This window comes from Pseudophryne corroboree, chromosome 5 (assembly GCF_028390025.1).
Source record: "Pseudophryne corroboree isolate aPseCor3 chromosome 5, aPseCor3.hap2, whole genome shotgun sequence".
Taxonomy (NCBI): Eukaryota; Metazoa; Chordata; class Amphibia; order Anura; family Myobatrachidae; genus Pseudophryne; species Pseudophryne corroboree.
This window is the reverse complement of record NC_086448.1, coordinates 73,648,197-73,666,558: the sequence shown is the minus strand read 5'-3', so window position 1 is coordinate 73,666,558 and position 18,362 is coordinate 73,648,197. Positions and strand designations below refer to the sequence as shown.

At 46.5% G+C, this 18,362-nt stretch overlaps 1 protein-coding gene across 3 annotated transcripts; it reads right to left on the bottom strand.

Annotated features, from left to right (window-relative positions):
- Positions 1 to 654: 654 nt before the first annotated feature.
- On the bottom strand, positions 655 to 17,873 carry LOC134928788 (probable serine/threonine-protein kinase kinX). Of its 3 annotated transcripts, none has more exons than XM_063924780.1 (6): positions 17,735 to 17,873; positions 15,741 to 15,791; positions 15,336 to 15,398; positions 3,615 to 3,714; positions 2,936 to 3,060; positions 655 to 1,271 (listed from the first exon to the last, which is right to left on the bottom strand). In XM_063924780.1, exons 1-6 carry the CDS (start codon positions 17,796 to 17,798, stop codon positions 697 to 699), a joined length of 978 nt encoding a protein of 325 aa, XP_063780850.1. In that variant the 5' UTR covers positions 17,799 to 17,873; the 3' UTR covers positions 655 to 696. The 3 variants fall into 3 exon arrangements, with proteins under 3 accessions (XP_063780850.1, XP_063780851.1, XP_063780852.1); XM_063924781.1 differs by having other exon boundaries at positions 15,345 to 15,398; XM_063924782.1 differs by lacking the exon at positions 15,336 to 15,398.
- Between the last annotated feature and the right edge of the window lie 489 nt (positions 17,874 to 18,362).

The window sequence follows — 18,362 nt, the reverse complement described above, 5'->3', positions numbered from 1 at the left end:
TCCTTCAAAATACACTCCAGACTTTCCTGTTGAGTCATGGATTTAACTAATATCTACTGTTAAGCTTGTTTTGTATTTTGTGCTGTAAAGGCAAATGTAAAGCACCTTGGGGGTTATTGAGAAGTGGACGCAGCCGCTGCATTCGCATGCAGCGGGCAAGTCCGTCAGGTCTGCGCACGTGTACTGGCCAAAGTACATGTGCGCGACCATTCACAATGCAGTCGCATCCCAGAAGGATGGGTCCGCAAGATGATTGACAGCGGCAGCTGCGGGTGGGGATGGGGCATTGTTACGGTGTTCTGTGGTATAGTCCGGACAACACAGGTGTGTCCGGACGCAGCCGATCCGAATAAAAAAAAAATTGTGTCGGACCGCCTGCAAGCGCAGCCAGGTTGTGCAGGCAGCGGTTGTTCTCTACTCGATGTGTTCGCAATTAAATTGCAAACGCATCGCGGGGAGGCGCCAAACGCATGCTTGGCAGGCCTTGCCCTGTGCTGGGTGGCCCCCAGCATGTGAGTAGATGGACGCAGATCTGCGTTCCTCTCCAGATAACCCCCTTTGAGTCCTATTAGTAGAAAAGTGCTTTCTAAATATATATTATTATTATTATTATTATTATGGTTTTTATCAATATGAGAAATAAAAACACAAACATTATAATAACTTACACTTTTAATGTGTTGTATAAGTTATGTCCTATTTTTTGCCAGTTTTTCCCTTCTTTGATTTTGTTTTCTCAACCTTTTTTACCTTTATGGTTTTTTGCTGCAGTTTCTGCACTTTAGGTGGCACTTTAGGTGGCACTTTGGGTGGCACTTTGATGGATTTGACTTTCTCCTTCGCACTTGCCACAGATGTTTTGGCAGACTTTGTTGAAACCTTTTTCTCTTTGCTCCCTGCTTCAGCTTTCCCAGGTTTTTCCAGTTTCACAGGTTTTTCCAGTTTCACAGGTTTTTTCAGTTTCTTTTCTTCACTTGTCTTACTTTGCTTAGTGTCTGCTTTTGCTTTATAGTCATTATTTTCATCCATCATTGCCTTAGTTTTTTCTTCCACCATCCTCGGTTTGTCTAAAATGCCTTTTTTTGTTTCAAATTTTTCTTCAAATTCTTCCTCATCTCCTGCCGGCTCCTCTGTTGCTTCCTCCTCATTTCCTGCCGGCTCCTCTGTTGCTTCCTCCTCTGATTCATATTGTTTCCCATTTCCATCATCTTCAGGCTCCTCATCTTCAACTTCCTCATTTATGTCCGTTCCTTCCTCCATTTTTACAACTTCTGCAAACGGAGTAATGACAAAATGTTATAATACATTTAACGTTTCTACATTACTAATAGTATTTATGTGGAAGCAGTGTGTGCTTGATTTCATTGGTTGCACTTGCAGGTCTTTCTACCCCCACTCACAAAAATGCAGCAATATTTACAATTAGATGCAACGTATTATAGCGCCTGCAGAAATGGATCGGGAGAGGGCAAGCTTAGCCCCTGGAAAAATGGACGTGGAGAGGGCAAGCTAAAGCACTGCACAGTGATGGCATGCATATAGGGCTACGGTGGCCAATCCTGGGCCTTATTTTCAATCCCGTGTATCGGGATTGAAAGATTATCAATCCCAGGATTCCTGGGATACCCGGGATTGGGTTACTAATCCGGAAATCCAAAGGTTTGGAAGCTCCAATCCCGGACAATTTTAGGCCTAAATTCCGGAATCCTGACGATCCCAGTCCCCGGATTGGCCACCCTATATAGGAGTACCAGGACAAAGAGGAAGTGGGTGCAAAGGACCCAAGACCATCTGGGGCCCTGGGTCTGCCAAGGAGGATGAGAATGTAAAGAGACTCCTGGGGTGGCCACACACCCCTAGTACCAGAGCCTGATAGCTCTCCCCGAAGCCCTGCATGCATATATAAGTGCAGAAGGACCACAGGAGATGTCACACTTGGCTGCATCTTCAGATACTACTCTTAACAAGCGTATTTTAGCTGCGTCCTAACAGCTTGGTGCTTTGTTTAAAAAATAAGTGACTAAAAATTAAATAAAACCCATGGTCCCCACCCAGCTAACTAAACAGACACAATTGCTAAAGAATGGGCTTGTAGCATATGGGCAACGACCATGGTGCACCTGGTGACCAACACCAGACTATTCCAAGCTGAGCTGGCCGCACTATACCGTATAACACGTAACCACGTAGGTGGGCCCCTCTTGTCATTACAGTATATGAAACCAGCCCTGTCGTGCATAGCATTCGCTGCAATAAGACATTAAGGGTGACATTTACTAAGCAGTGATAAGAGCGGAGAAGTGAGCCAGTGGAGAAGTTGCCCATGGCAACCAATCAGCACAGAAGTGACATCTATAATTTGCATACTATAAAATGATACAGAGCTGCTGATTGGTTGATGGGGCAACTTCTCCACTGGCTCACTTCTCCGCTCTTATCACTGCTTAGTAAATGTCCCCCTAAGTGCTGTCGGGATGTATCATTATGCACATGCAGGGACAGTGGCTCCACACATTTTATAATAGGCCCTTAGTGAGAAGTCATTGATCAACAATGAACCTGTAAACAAGCATAATGTATACACAGTGTTGTAGGTAGGGATTATTACACAAACACGTCTGTTATTTTATACGTATGCCCTGGATTCACACTCTGTGACCGGTCACGCATCCAGCTGCATACTGGTTCCCATAGAGAGTGAAAGTACGGTGCCCGCTGTCAGGTGCTGTGAAAGTGCGCTTTGTCTTTACACCCATCCAATATACAGGCAAAGGTTAGGTCACACAGGATGTGGAGGTAGGGTCACCACAACATGCTATCAGCATTATTATTCATTTCTTATCTGTGAACAGACCCACCATAGGATGACGCATTTAAAGGTAAAACATTTTTTTCCTCATGTCTGTTGATCTGAATAAAAGATAGTGATTATTACCTTGTTTACGGCCTTTAAGGAGTGCTTTCGACTTAAGCTTCAAGACTTTAAATCGTGGTTTAATTTTCGGAATGTGAGACATCACCTTTTGTTGGATGTACTGGTACTCTTTATGATGTTTCAAGCTGGATTGCAAAGATAAATGGGAATCTGTGAATGTATGACAGTGTACACAATGCAACCGGCACCAAACTTACTGGGCAAATGTATAAAGCAGTGAAAAAATAGTGGACAAGTAGAGAAGTTGCCCCCAGCAACCAGTAAGCATTTACGTATCATTTTATAGAATGTAGTACCTGTATTAATTAATGCTACACTTGAAGCTGGTTAGTTGCTATGGGCATCTTCTCCGCTTGTCCACTGCCACACTCTTTTCACTGCACCACCAGGGCGGCGAACTAACAGTGCTGGCGGAGAACAGGAAGGACTAAGGGGGGAGGGAGGAACTTCGTCTCAGGTGGCGCCATCCAGGGACAAGGCTCTCACTTCACCTCCTGACTACAAACATGTCTCTTCTCATGGGAACCAATAACCTCATTGAGGCCAATGATGACCAACTATTCATGAGCCAAAATGGCTGCCTCTGCTACACTCAGGTGGCCCATTCACTTTGAGTAAGAGGTCAAACGTCCTTCAAAGTGTGATATACGGTAATGAATAGATGACGTTGGCAACTTACTAGGTACGAATGAAAATGCAGACTCCAGCCACCAGCGCTATGCAGATGAAACAGGTTCCGGCAACCATGACTTTCGCCAGAATGGTACGTTTTGGTATCACTGATTAATAAAGAAAGAAGAATATGATAAACCTTGAGAAGTGTGTGGAGTAGAAGCATATTGGTACATGTAACATGTAGAACAAATTTGGATGTGTGCACGTGTCACGGTGCCCACACAGCACAGCCGCTATTAGGCAGATGAGGTACAGAAGAGTGTTCAGCTGCGCTGCTCCTATAGGGCGGGATGTACTAAGCGGAAAATGCGGTAAACTCCCTGTTTACCGCATTTTCCTGATGTACTAACCCCTGGCCGGTAGGACAGCGCCGCGGCGGGGTACGCCAGCTTTAGCTGGCGATAGTCCATAGAAGCCTATGGGCTTCTCTCCGCGGCGCTGTGTGAGGGATCCGATCAGATCCCTCCCAGCATGCCCTGAGGCCGCCCCCGTCACCCAGCGCATGCGCAGACTGACTCCTGGGGCCGAATCCCAGAAGTCAGGCTGCCGCTGCGCATCGCGGAGGACAGCTCTTATCGGAAGAGCTGTCCTCCGCAATGCTGATCGCATATGTTAGTACATATGCGATCAGCATCGTGGCGCAGGGCGGCGATGTACATTAGTACATCCCGCCCATAGTCTGGGATAAGGATATGGAATATTTGGATGCCTAGGGGGTATTCAATTAGTGCAATTTTTTTTTGGCTAGCCGAAAAAATGCCACTAATTCGACCTTGTGTATTAAATTACGGACGTTTTCGACCATTTTTTTAATCACTTTTTGGCCATGCCTTTTTGCTTTTTTTTTTTTTTGTAAAATTGGGTGAAAATGACCCCCAAAAAGGAACGAAAATGACCGCATATTCGACAAAACACGTGGAACGGCGCCATCCCAAAGGTAAGGATCGGGGTAACTTTTAGGGTTAGGGCCTTTGGGGGGTTTAGGCACTAGGGTGCAGGTTTAGCCCTAGCCGCCTTCCCCCCCTAGAGGGTTAAGGGAAGGGAGGGGGAGTGATAGTTATAATACTCACCCCCTCCGACATCGGGATCTTCAAAGTCGGGATGCCGGTGTCAGTCATGTGACCGTCGGCATCCCGCCAACCAGGATATCATAATGAATGCGTATAAACCTGCTCTGAGCAAATGGGGCAATGAGAAACACAATAACATAGAACTAGTTATGCAAATGTGCAACACATTTATTAATGAAATAGTAGAAAATGAAGCTATAGAAACAAAGGTGGAACTAAGAAAATAAAAAAATAATTAATAAAATAAATATACTGCAATCACGTTAGGGTCTAGTTAGGTTTGCTAAAAGGCGCAATAGGCCCATACCTCCCAACTGTCCCGATTTTCGCGGGACAGTCCCTTTTTTGGGGGCTGTGCCACTGTCCCACCTGCGGGGGGGGCGCAGTTGGGAGGCTCATGCGCACAGCGTCTATTCAGTGCAGACAGTGGGAGAGAGGGCATGCCAGCGGCTCACAGAGCGCTGGGCATGCCCCCTCAGTGACGAAAACAGGGCATGGCTCGCACAATGCCACGCCCCCTTTTATAGACCACGCCCCTTTTCGAGAGCGTGCATGGCTTCGCTGCGCATGTGTCCCTCTTCATAGGAGAACAAAGTTGGAAGGTATGTTATGCCTGCAAATCATGCAATATCGATCATAAAAGTTCACAAGTAATTGCACAAAAAGAGTTCTTTCCATGTATCATACATATAATGTTTTACTGCCAACAGCCTGCAGTATGAAACAAATAATATAGGGATGTCCGGTGACGTAAATGGCTGAGGAGGCACTGGCTAGTACCAGAGCTAGATTTACACACAATATATGAGCCCAAGGGGTCATGTGGGAATTATACACAGGTGCAGCAGTATATACATGTGGGCATTATACACAGGTGCAGCAGTATATACATGTGGGCATTATACACAGGTGCAGCAGTATATACATGTGGGAATGATACACAGGTGCAGCAGTATATACATGTGAGCATTATACACAGGTGCAGCAGTATATACATGTGGGAATTATACACAGGTGCAGCAGTATATACATGTGGGCATTATACACAGGTGCAGCAGTATATACATGTGGGCATTATACACAGGTGCAGCAGTATATACATGTGAGCTCTATACACAGGTGCAGCAGTATATACATGTGGGCATTATACACAGGTGCAGCAGTATATAGACGTGGGAATTATACACAGGTGCAGCAGTATATACATGTGGGCATTATACACAGGTGCAGCAGTATATACATGTGGGCATTATACACAGGTGCAGCAGTATATACATGTGGGCATTATACACAAGTGCAGCAATATATACATGTGGGCATTATACACAGGTGCAGCAGTATATGCATGTGGGCATTATACACAGGTGCAGCAGTATATAGACGTGGGAATTATACACAGGTGCAGCAGTATATACATGTGGGCATTATACACAGGTGCAGCAGTATATAGACGTGGGAATTATACACAGGTGCAGCAGTATATACATGTGGGCATTATACACAGGTGCAGCAGTATATACATGTGGGCATTATACACAGGTGCAGCAGTATATACATGTGGGCATTATACACAGGTGCAGCATTATATACATGTGGGCATTATACACAGGTGCAGCAGTATATGCATGTGAGCTCTATACACAGGTGCAGCAGTATATACATGTGAGCTCTATACATCGGTGCAGCAGTATATACATGTGGGCATTATACACAGGTGCAGCAGTATATACATGTGGGCATTATACACAGATGCAGCAGTATATACATGTGGACATTGGGATACGGTCGTTAGGTTGACAGTCATTAGGTCGACCACTAAATGTCGACATGCATTAGGTCGACAGGGACACTAGGTCGACATGATCATTAGGTCGACATGTACTAGGACGACAGGTCAAAAGGTCGACATTAGGTTTTTTTTGTACTTTTTCATACTTTACAATCCACGTGGACTACAATTGGGAGCGGTAACCTGTGCTGAGCGCAGCGGTAGTAGAGTGAGGCACCTTGCCCCAAGCTGCGAGGGGACACGGTGCACTAATTGGGGTACTCCATCACTTTACGAAGAAAACAACACCAAAAAAAAGTCCAAAAACTCATTTCGATCTTTTAACCTGTCAACCTAGTGTCCCTGTTGACCTAATGCTTGTTGACCTTTAGTGGTCGACCTAATGACTGTCGACCTTAGTTGGGTCGACCCAGCGACCCATACCCGTGGACATTATACTCAGGTGTAGCAGTATATACACGTGGGAATTATAAACAGATGCAGCAGTATATACATGTGGGCATTATACACAGGTGCAGCAGTATATACATGTGGGCATTATACACAGGTGCAGAGGTATATACATGTGAGCATTATACACAGGTGCAGCAGTATATACATGTGGGCATTATACACAGGTGCAGCAGTATATACAGTACATGTCGGCATAATACACAGGTGCAGCAGTATATACATGTAAGCATTATACACAGGTGCAGCAATATATACATGTGAGCATTATACAAAGGTGCAGCAGTATACACGTGGGCATTATACACAGGTGCAGCAGTATATACAGGTAAGCATAATACACAGGTGCAGCAGTAGATACATGTGGGTATTATACACAGGTGCAGCAGTATATTCATGTGGACATTATACACAGGTGCAGCAGTATATACATGTGGGCATTATACACAGGTGCAGCAGTATATACAGTACATGTGGGCATTATACACAGGTGCAGCAGTATATACATGTGGGCATTATACACAGGTGCAGCAGTATATACATATGGGTATTATACACAGGTGCAGCAGTATATTCATGTGGACATTATACACAGGTGCAGCAGTATATACATGTGAGCATTATACACAGATGCAGCAGTATATACATGTGGGCATTATACACAGGTGCAGCAGTATAAACATGTGGGCATTATACACAGGTGCAGCAGTATATACAGTACATGTGGGCATTATACACAGGTGCAGCAGTATATACATGTGGGCATTATACACAGGTGCAGCAGTATATACATGTGGGCATTATACACAGGTGCAGCAGTATATACATGTGAGCATAATACACAGGTGCAGCAGTATATACATGTGGGTATTATACACAGGTGCAGCAGTATATTCATGTGGACATTATACACAGGTGCAGCAGTATATACATGTGAGCATTATACACAGATGCAGCAGTATATACATGTGGGCATTATACACAGGTGCAGCAGTATATACATGTGGGCATTATACACAGGTGCAGCAGTATATACAGTACATGTGGGCATTATACACAGGTGCAGCAGTATATACAGTACATGTGGGCATTATACACAGGTGCAGCAGTATATACAGTACATGTGGGTATAATACACAGGTGCAGCAGTATATACAGCTGGAAATTTGGTGAGTATTGATCAGAGATGTGTGGATAAGGTAGTCAGGTCAGGCTCTGGCTCACCTGCCATAGACTTTTTACTCGAGTTAAACTATAAAAATGATTAGAATAATACAAAGAATATATTTCTAATATGTTCTTTGTATTTTCCATATACTTTATATAGTCAAAACTCTGGTGTATACATTAGTATGACAGGAAAGGCTCTGCCTCACCCCAACGCACGTCACTGATTATAGGTATGGTATGTCAGGGCTAGATTAAGCCCTCAGGGGGCCCAGGACACCCAAGACAGGGCTCTCGCCCTCCTACCAGCAACCACACCCCGGATGCATCCGCTGCTCGCCCTCTCCACCCCAACGACCACCAGCAACAGGAGCCCTTCGGGGGGAGGGCCCCCACGCTGCAGCAGGGAGAGAAGACTACAGGCTGCCAGGGAGGAAGGGTACCACGCTGCCAGGGGAAGGAGTGCGGTACCGCATGCGGCTGTGCATACAGCTTCCCCCTTCTCTCAGGCACGGTCGGGGACTGATCCATACAATCTCCAGCCTCCGCTGCTGCCAGGAGAGCTGCCGCTGGCAGCGGAGGCTAGAAAATGGAGGCAGCAGCACTAGAGAAGTGCAGAACTTCAGCCGGGGGACGGACGGGACATTAAGACAGGGGGGTCCTGGGGTACTGCCCCCTTGTCCCCCTCTTAATCCGGCTCTGTGGTACATAGAGTAGACTTATTTCTTAAATAAATATACCAGCCGTGGTAGCACAAGGATGTTAGGGCAATTATACAGGCAGAGTTCAAACTTTTACATTCATTCAATATAGTTCATGTATCAGATATCCAAACGTAATAATAAGATTTTACTCACCGGTAAATCTATTTCTCGTAGTCCGTAGTGGATGCTGGGAACTCCGTAAGGACCATGGGGAATAGCGGCTCCGCAGGAGACTGGGCACAACTAAAAGAAAGCTTTTAGACTACCTGGTGTGCACTGGCTCCTCCCACTATGACCCTCCTCCAAGCCTCAGTTAGGATACTGTGCCCGGAAGAGCTGACACAATAAGGAAGGATTTTGAATCCCGGGTAAGACTCATACCAGCCACACCAATCACACCGTATAACTTGTGATACTATACCCAGTTAACAGTATGAAATATAACTGAGCCTCTCAACAGATGGCTCAACAATAACCCTTAGTTAGGCAATAACTTCATACAAGTATTGCAGACAATCCGCACTTGGGATGGGCGCCCAGCATCCACTACGGACTACGAGAAATAGATTTACCGGTGAGTAAAATCTTATTTTCTCTGACGTCCTAGTGGATGCTGGGAACTCCGTAAGGACCATGGGGATTATACCAAAGCTCCCAAACGGGCGGGAGAGTGCGGATGACTCTGCAGCACCGAATGAGAGAACTCAAGGCACTCCTCAGCCAGGGTATCAAATTTGTAGAATTTTGCAAACGTGTTTGCCCCTGACCAAGTTGCAGCTCGGTAAAGTTGTAAAGCCGAGACCCCTCGGGCAGCCACCCAAGATGAGCCCACTTTCCTCGTGGAATGAGCTTTTACTGATTTAGGATGCGGCAATCCAGCCGCAGAATGCTCCAGCTGAATTGTGCTACAAATTCAGCGAGCAATAGTCTGCTTAGAAGCAGGAGCACCTATTTTGTTGGGTGCCTGCAGGATAAAAAGCGAGTCAATTTTCCTGACTCCAGCCGTCCTGGAAATATAAATTTTTAAGGCCCTGACTACGTCCAGTAACTTGGAATCTTCCAAGTCCCTAGTAGCCGCAGGCACTACAATAGGTTGGTTCAAGTGAAAAGCTGATACCACCTTAGGGAGAAACTGGGGACGAGTCCTCAATTCTGCCCTATCCATATGGAAAATCAGATAAGGGCTTTTACATGACAAAGCCGCCAATTCTGACACACGCCTGGCCAAAGCCAAGGCCAATAACATGACCACTTTCCACGTGAGATATATTTTAAATCCACAGTTTTAAGTGGCTCAAACCAATGTGATTTTAGGAAACTCAACACCACGTTGAGATCCCAAGGTGCCACAGGAGGCACAAAAGGGGGCTGAATATGTAGCACTCCCTTTACAAATGTCTGAACTCCAGGCAGTGAAGCCAGTTCTTTCTGGAAGAAAATCGACAGAGCCGAAATCTGGACCTTAATGGAACCCAAGTTTATGCCCATAGTCACTCCTGACTGTAGGAAGTGCAGAAAACGACCCAGCTGAAATTCCTCTGTTGGGGCCTTCCTGGCCTCACACCACGCAACATATTTTCGCAAAATACGGTGATAATGGTTTGCGGTTACTTCTTTCCTGGCTTTTATCAGCGTAGGAATGACTTCCTCCGGAATGCCCTTTTCCTTTAGGATCCGGAATTCAACCGCCATGCCGTCAAACGCAGCCGCGGTAAGTCTTGGAACAGACAGGGCCCCTGCTGTAGCAGATCCTGTCTGAGCGGTAGAGGCCATGGGTCCTCTGATATCATTTCTTGAAGTTCTGGGTACCAAGCTCTTCTTGGCCCATCCGGAACCACGAGTATCGTTCTTACTCCTCGTCTTATTATTCTCAGTACCTTTGGTATGAGAGGCAGAGGAGGGAATACATAAACCGACTGGTACACCCACGGTGTCACTAGAGCGTCCACAGCTATCGCCTGAGGGTCCCTTGACCTGGCGCAATATCTAGTTTTTTGTTTAGGCGGGACGCCATCATGTCCACCTGTGGTCTTTCCCAACAGTTTACCAACAGTTGGAAGACTTCTGGATGAAGTCCCCACTCTCCCGGGTGTAGGTCGTGTCTGCTGAGGAAGTCTGCTTCCCAGTTGACCACTCCCGGAATGAACACTGCTGACAGTGCTAAGACGTGATTTTCCGCCCATCGGAGAATCCTTGTGGCTTCTGCCATCGCCATCCTGCTTCTTGTGCCGCCCTGTCGGTTTACATGGGCGACTGCCGTGATGTTGTCTGATTGAATCAGTACCGGCTGGTTTTGAAGCAGAGGCCTTGCCAGACTTAGGGCATTGTAAATGGCCCTCAGTTCCAGAATATTTATGTGTAGGGACGACTCCTGACTTGACCAAAGTCCTTGGAAATTTCTTCCCTGTGTGACTGCCCCCCAGCCTCGAAGGCTGGCATCCGTGGTTACCAGGACCCAGTCCTGTATGCCGAATCTGCGGCCCTCTTGAAGATGAGCACTCTGCAGCCACCACAGTAGAGATACCCTGGTCCTTGGAGACAGGGTTATCAGCCGATGCATCTGAAGATGCGATCCCGACCACTTGTCCAAGAGGTCCCACTGAAAGGTTCTTGCATGGAACCTGCCGAATGGAATTCTGCTTCGTAAGAAGCTATCATTTTTCCCAGGACTCGTGTGCAGTGATGCACCGATACCTGTTTTGGTTTCAGGAGGTCTCTGACTAGAGATGACAGCTCCTTGGCTTTCTCCTGCGGGAGAAATACTTTTTTCTGTTCTGTGTCCAGAACCATCCCCAGGAACAGTAGGCGTGTGGTAGGAACCAGCTGTGACTTTGGAATGTATAGAATCCATCCGTGCTGTTGTAGCACTTCCCGAGATAGTACTACTCCGACCAACAACTGCTCCTTGGACCTCGCCTTTATAAGGAGATCGTCCAAGTACGGGATAATTAAAACTCCCTTTTTTCGAAGGAGTATCATCATTTCTGCCATTACCTTGGTAAAGACCCTCGTGCCGTGGACAGTCCAAACGGCAGTGTTTGGAATTGGTAATGGCAATCCTGTACCACAAATCTGAGGTACTCCTGGTGAGGATGGTAAATGGGGACATGTAGGTAAGCATCCTTGATGTCCAGGGATACCATGTAATCCCCCTCCTCCAGGCTTGCAATAACCGCCCTGAGCGATTCCATCTTGAACTTGAATTTTTTTATGTATGTGTTCAAGGATTTCAAATTTAACATGGGTCTCACTGAACCGTCCGGTTTCGGTACCACAAACAGTGTGGAATAGTAACCCCGTCCTTGTTGAAGTAGGGGCACCTTGACTATCACCTGCTGGGAATACAGCTTGTGAATTGCCTCTAGCACAGCCTCCCTGCCTGAGGGAGTTGTCGGCAAGGCAGATTTGAGGAAACGGCGGGGGGGAGACGCCTCGAATTCCAGCTTGTACCCCTGAGATACTACTTGAAGGATCCAGGGATCCACCTGTGAGCGAGACCACTGATCGCTGAAATTTTTGAGGCGGCCCCCCACCGTAACTGGCTACGCCTGTGGAGCCCCCGCGTCATGCGGTGGACTCAGAGGAAGCGGGGGAAGAATTCTGATTCTGGGAACTGGCTGACTGGTGCAACTTTTTCCCTCTTCCCTCGTCTCTGTGCAGAAAGGAAGCGCCTTTGACCCGCTTGCTATTCTGAAGCCGAAAGGACCGTACCTGATAATACAGTGCTTTCTTAGGCTGTGAGGAAACCTGAGGTAAAAATTTTTCTTCCCTGCTGTTGCTGTGGATATGAGGTCCCAGAGACCATCCCCAAACAATTCCTCACCCTTATAAGGCTCTATGTGCCTTTTAAAGTCAGCATCACCTGTCCAGTGTCGGGTCTCTAATACCCTCCTGACAGAATGGACATTGCATTAATTCTGGATGCCAGCCGGCAAAATATCCCTCTGTGCATCCCTCATATATAAGACGACGTCTTTAATATGCTCTTATGTTCGCAAAATAGTATCCCTGTTTGACAGGGTCACAGACCACGCTGCAGCAGCACTATCTGCAGGTCTCAGTCTAGTACCTGAGTGTGTAAATACAGACTTCAGGATAGCCTCCTGCTTTTTATCAGCAGGTACCTTCAAAGTGGCCGTATCCTAAGACGGCAGTGCCACCTTTTTTGACAAACGTGTGAGCGCCTTATCCACCCTAGGGGATATCTCCCAGCGTAACTTATCCTCTGGCGGGAAAGGGTACGCCATCAGTAACTTTTTAGAAATTACCAGTTTCTTATCGGGGGAACCCACGCTTTTTCACACTTCATTCACTCATTTGATGGGGGAACAAAACACTGCCTGCTTTTTCTCCCCACACATAAAACCCTTTTTTAGTGGTGCTTGGGTTAATGTCAGAAATGTGTAACACATTTTTTATTGCCGGGATCATGTAACGGATGTTCCTAGTGGATTGTGTATATGTCTCAACCTCGTCGACACTGGAGTCAGACTCCGTGTCGACATCTGTGTCTGCCATCTGAGGGAGCGGGCGTTTTTGAGCCCCTGATGGCCTTTGAGACGCCTGGGCAGGCGCGGCTGAGAAGCCGGCTGTCCCACAGCTGTTACGTCATCCAGCCTTTTATGTAAGGAGTTGACACTGTCGGTTTATACCTTCCACCTATCCATCCACTCTGGTGTCGGCCCCACAGGGGGCGACATCACATTTATCGGCATCTGCCCTGCCACCACATAAGCCTCCTCATCAAACGTGTCGACACAGCCGTACCGACACACCGCACACACACAGGGAATGCTCTGACTGAGGACAGGACCCCACACAGCCCTTTGGGGAGACAGAGAGAGAGTATGCCAGCACACACCAGAGCGCTATATAATTTAGGGATTAACACTATATTCAGTGAATTTTTCCCAATAGCTGCTTGTATATACAATATTGCGCCTAAATTTAGTGCCCCCCCTCTCTTTTTAACCCTTTGAGCCTGCAAACTACAGGGGAGAGCCTGGGGAGCTGTCTTCCAGCTGCACTGTGAAGAGAAAATGGCGCCAGTGTGCTGAGGGAGATAGCTCCGCCCCTTTTTCGCGGACTTTTCTCCCGCTTTTTTATGGATTCTGGCAGGGGTATTTATCACATATATAGCCTCTGGGGCTATATATTGTGATATATTTGCCAGCCAAGGTGTTTTTATTGCTGCTCAGGGCGCCCCCCCCCCAGCGCCCTGCACCCTCAGTGACCGGAGTGTGAAGTGTGTATGAGGAGCAATGGCGCACAGCTGCAGTGCTGTGCGCTACCTTGGTGAAGACTGATGTCTTCTGCCGCCGATTTTCCGGACCTCTTCTTGCTTCTGGCTCTGTAAGGGGGACGGCGGCGCGGCTCCGGGAACGAACACCAAGGCCAGTTCCATGCGGTCGATCCCTCTGGAGCTAATGTTGTCCAGTAGCCTAAGAAGCCCAAGCTAGCTGCAAGCAGGTAGGTTCGCTTCTTCTCCCCTTAGTCCCCCGATGCAGTGAGCCTGTTGCCAGCAGGTCTCACTGTAAAATAAAAAACCTAAAATAAACTTTCTTTCTAAGAGCTCAGGAGAGCCCCTAGTGTGCATCCAGCTCGGCCGGGCACAGAAATCTAGTTAGTACTGTTGGAACAGTATTGCTCACTGGTTACTGTCCGTGGCGAAACGCGTGGTCGAATGCACTTTGGAGCGTGCTAGAGTATCTTCCTGCTTTCGGTTTGCAAAGCGACCGTATAGTTGGCTAGTAGACATGTTAACCTGAGGGTAACTTGGGTAAAACCGTTACTTACCCGATAGCAGGATTCATGAGAGACTCTAGTGCACTCCACAGTGTTTTCCACCATGCTGAGCACAAGCTAACTAGGTCCTGATACAATTGCAGTGTATTTACGTGTACATTGCTATTCCTAATTATTTTATTTCTATTTCCACCTTTGTTTTTAAGTTGATTTTTCCTTTTATGCTGTGGCATTCATGTGTGCGCTTTCACATAACTAGTTCTATCTGATTTTTTTTTTTTTTTACTCAATCGCTCACAGCCACTGTATACAGTGCGCCAAGGGAAAAATGAATGGTAATTGGGGCAGTTGGCCTGGTATTGCACAGGGGTGGGCTGAAAGCATCATAGGGCACAGTCATGGATGCCAAAGAATTGGACGGGCCTGGTGCTGGGGGAGCATGGTCACGGGAGTAGGCGTGGCCAATCATGGACTATTTTTCTATGGCACTTGCAGAGGGGGAATATGATCACAGCATTGTTCCACGCACTCCCAAGTCCTCCGAGAGCCCGGGCACTTTGCACCTACCCACGTGCCCCAGGGCACTGTGTAGGAGATGTGGTGATGACTGTACTTGGCCTGTTGCGTCCGGTTATATTTGAGCGTCCTACGGGTCCCAATGAGCGAGATATGAATACCCCGTTATATATGAATTCTGTACATTTTAATAGAGTAATAATGCAATTGCAAGCCAGCAATGGAAGTTAGTTTAGACTTTAGCATGAAGACAATTGGTTCAGAACAAGGAAAAGACAAAACACCTGCTCTACCTGAGTCCCAGCTGCGCTTCACTAGCGCGTGAGTACGGTAAGACACTGCAGAGCCTTTAGAATAAACAAAAATATAAACCTAGGTGTCATAACTGATAAAGAAAACATTATTGCCTCCCCACGCCCCATCAGGCCCGGATTTGCTGAGAGGCCCAGTTACAGGGCCTCACCTTCTGCGTCATGGTTATTATAACGACAGTTTTATTTCACATCATGCAATACAACTCCACCCCCTCCCCCCTTACTCCATCTTTGCTACTCCTACCATGCAATACATCCAACGGCCCATTCCTATATAATTGTCACATTTACTAAAAGCCAGTGAGCATTGGCTTTTTGTAAATGGCCCCTGTATTCAGCCAGCTGAGGGAAGGTTAATAAACAATACAGACTCACTGTTTGCTTCATCAGTGGAGCGGTTCCAGTCAGGGTTGGAGATATTTTTTCCTGCAAATAAATCATATTGGATGTAGCCACTATTGAGCACATATAAAAAAAAACACATATATACAACACTGTCTATATATAACATATACATTTTTATTTTAAACATTTTGGTTCTTCTATCTTAATAATGAAACCAATATAATCTAAACTGTATTATGATATATATATATATATATATATATATATAAAAAAAAAAGTGTCAGCTTTACTCCAAAGAGCAGACATATCAAAGATTGGAGAGAGATATATGGGTAAATGTATTATCCTCCTGACTACGGTCGTTATGTGTCTGGTCCCGCTTCTCGTCCTGATCAAAGAGCATCGGCGCAATGTATTAACTTGTACTGTACCGATATGTGTATGCGCTATGCGCCACTCTGGGAGAACTGAACCTCCTCACCCTTTTGGCTAATCCCCAAAGTCCTGCACATGCGCTAGAATATTCTCCCATGGGGAATTGCTCATCTGTTACTAGCGCATGCGCAATACGATTTCCGGGACTCTTCTCTAGTAACGGCGGCTGCCTTGCTCCCACTGCAAGCTGAAACAATGGTGGTCATTCCGAGTTGATCGCTAGCTGCATTCAGTCGCTGTGCAGTGATGAGGCAAAAAAACGCCACTTCTGCGCATGCGTCTGCGGTGCAATGCGCACGCACGGCGTACTGTTACAACGAACGATGTAGTTTTACACAGGGTCTAGCGATGCTTTTCAGTCGCACAGGCAGCCGCAGAGTGATTGATAGGAAGAGGGCGTTTCTGGGTGTCAACTGACCGTTTTCAGGGAGTGTTCAGAAAAACGCAGGCGTGTCAGGAAAAACGCAGGCGTGGCTGGGCGAACGCAGGGCGTGTTTGTGACGTCAAATCAGGAACTGAATGGTCTGAAGTGATCGCAAGCGCTGAGTAGGTTTGAAGCTACTCTGAAACTGCACAAAATTATTTTGTAGCCGCTCTGCGATCCATTCGTTCGCACTCCTGCTAAGCTAAAATACACTCCCAGTGGGAGGCGGCATAGCGTTTGCACGGCTGCTAAAAACTGCTAGCGAGCGAACAACTCGAAATGACCACCCATAAGTGTATTGATTAATTAAAACAACAACAAAAAATACAGACACGTGGGAGGAGAGGGAGCACATTGCCAGACAGAGGAGCCGAAGGAAAGAGGAGACTGTACCAACCGCCACCTGTACAGCTGGCCATTCGTACATCAGGTAGCGGCATCGCACCCCTTACAGACACACTGCGCAATGAAAATGACACCGGGCGCAAAGCACCCTGGTCATTTACCAGCACAGTGACCATCGTACATATGGGTGAAGCGGTATCCGGCGCACATAGCGTGCGCTGTAACCACTTCAGCCCGCATCGCATGTTCATACATTTACCCCATACTACCAACCAACCAGCCAGCTCATAACTGTCATTTTTCAAACACAGCCTGTAACACGGCAGTTAGGAAGCTGATTGGCTGGTACTTTATCTCTCTCTATTGCAGTGGTTCTCAAACTCGGTCCTCAGGACCCCACACAGTTCACGTTTTCCATGTCACCCAGCAGCTGCACTGTGTATCACCAACTGTCACATTTTAAAAATCTACAGGTGACCTGCAAAACATGAACTGTGTGGGGTCCTGAGGACCGAGTTTGAGAACCTGTGCTCTATTGTATCTCTCTCCAAGCTTTGATACATATGCCCCAAAGTATTTTAAAATGCTTTTGCCCCCGTAAGTCAATAAAGAGATAGCCTTATCAATTGCGGCGGTACTTGATAAATAGGCTTCCTCATACAGCAAAGACACTTAACACCCCCGGGTAACACGTTGGATAGAGAGGGCTCCCCGGCAATAGGGTCTTTTGCTCCTTGCTAAATACTAGGAACCTAATACTAAAAATGAACTGGTTAAGCATACCTAAATCACATACACATATAAGTAAGGCATCCATTACCTGTTGAGGCATTGATTTGTGCAGTCAGGAAGATGACGGCGATAACAAATATAATTAAAGCCATTCGATTTCTAATCCCTGATGTACAGGCACAACCTATTCAAGTCCTTCCCATCATGGTGTGAGATCCTGTCCACAATGAATTGTAGAAATTGTGATGTCATAATGGATGTCCTACCTGCTGCATGTAGCCAATCAGCTGCTATTGGGCTCAGGATGCGTATTTGGTTATGTTTCACATACTGCTAACAAATCTAAACATATTATTCATCTCCACGTTTAATTTCCAAATGACAATATACATTATACACATAATATTACACGTAAATTTTCAATAAAGATCCTGGTGCTCCAAAATCATTTAATGGAAACCCAGTTTTTTACACCTGAATATAAGATTAAGATAGGTAAACATGCAGGAACTGAAACGCAGGGATGGAGGTGTTACCCTGAGCAGCCAATCAGATTTCGGCTATCATTTACATAATACAGTATAGAAGAGCTAGAATCTGATCAGTTGCTATAGGCAACACTTCCACTTTTCCTTTTTTTTTTGAGTTTTTGATCTACTCCCAGCGCCGAATTAATCCCTGCGGAATCTTGCCTCCCCCCTCGAAGATTATCTTCC

Coding starts and splice junctions, on each gene's coding strand:
- LOC134928788 (XM_063924780.1), bottom strand. CDS start 17,798: ATGGCTTTAATTATATTTGTTATCGCCGTCATCTTCCTGACTGCACAA. Junction 3,061..3,614: donor TGCATTTTCATTCGTACCTA/GTAAGTTGCCAA, acceptor TTTGCAATCCAG/CTTGAAACATCATAAAGAGT. Junction 1,272..2,935: donor CCTTAAAGGCCGTAAACAAG/GTAATAATCACT, acceptor CTCCGTTTGCAG/AAGTTGTAAAAATGGAGGAA.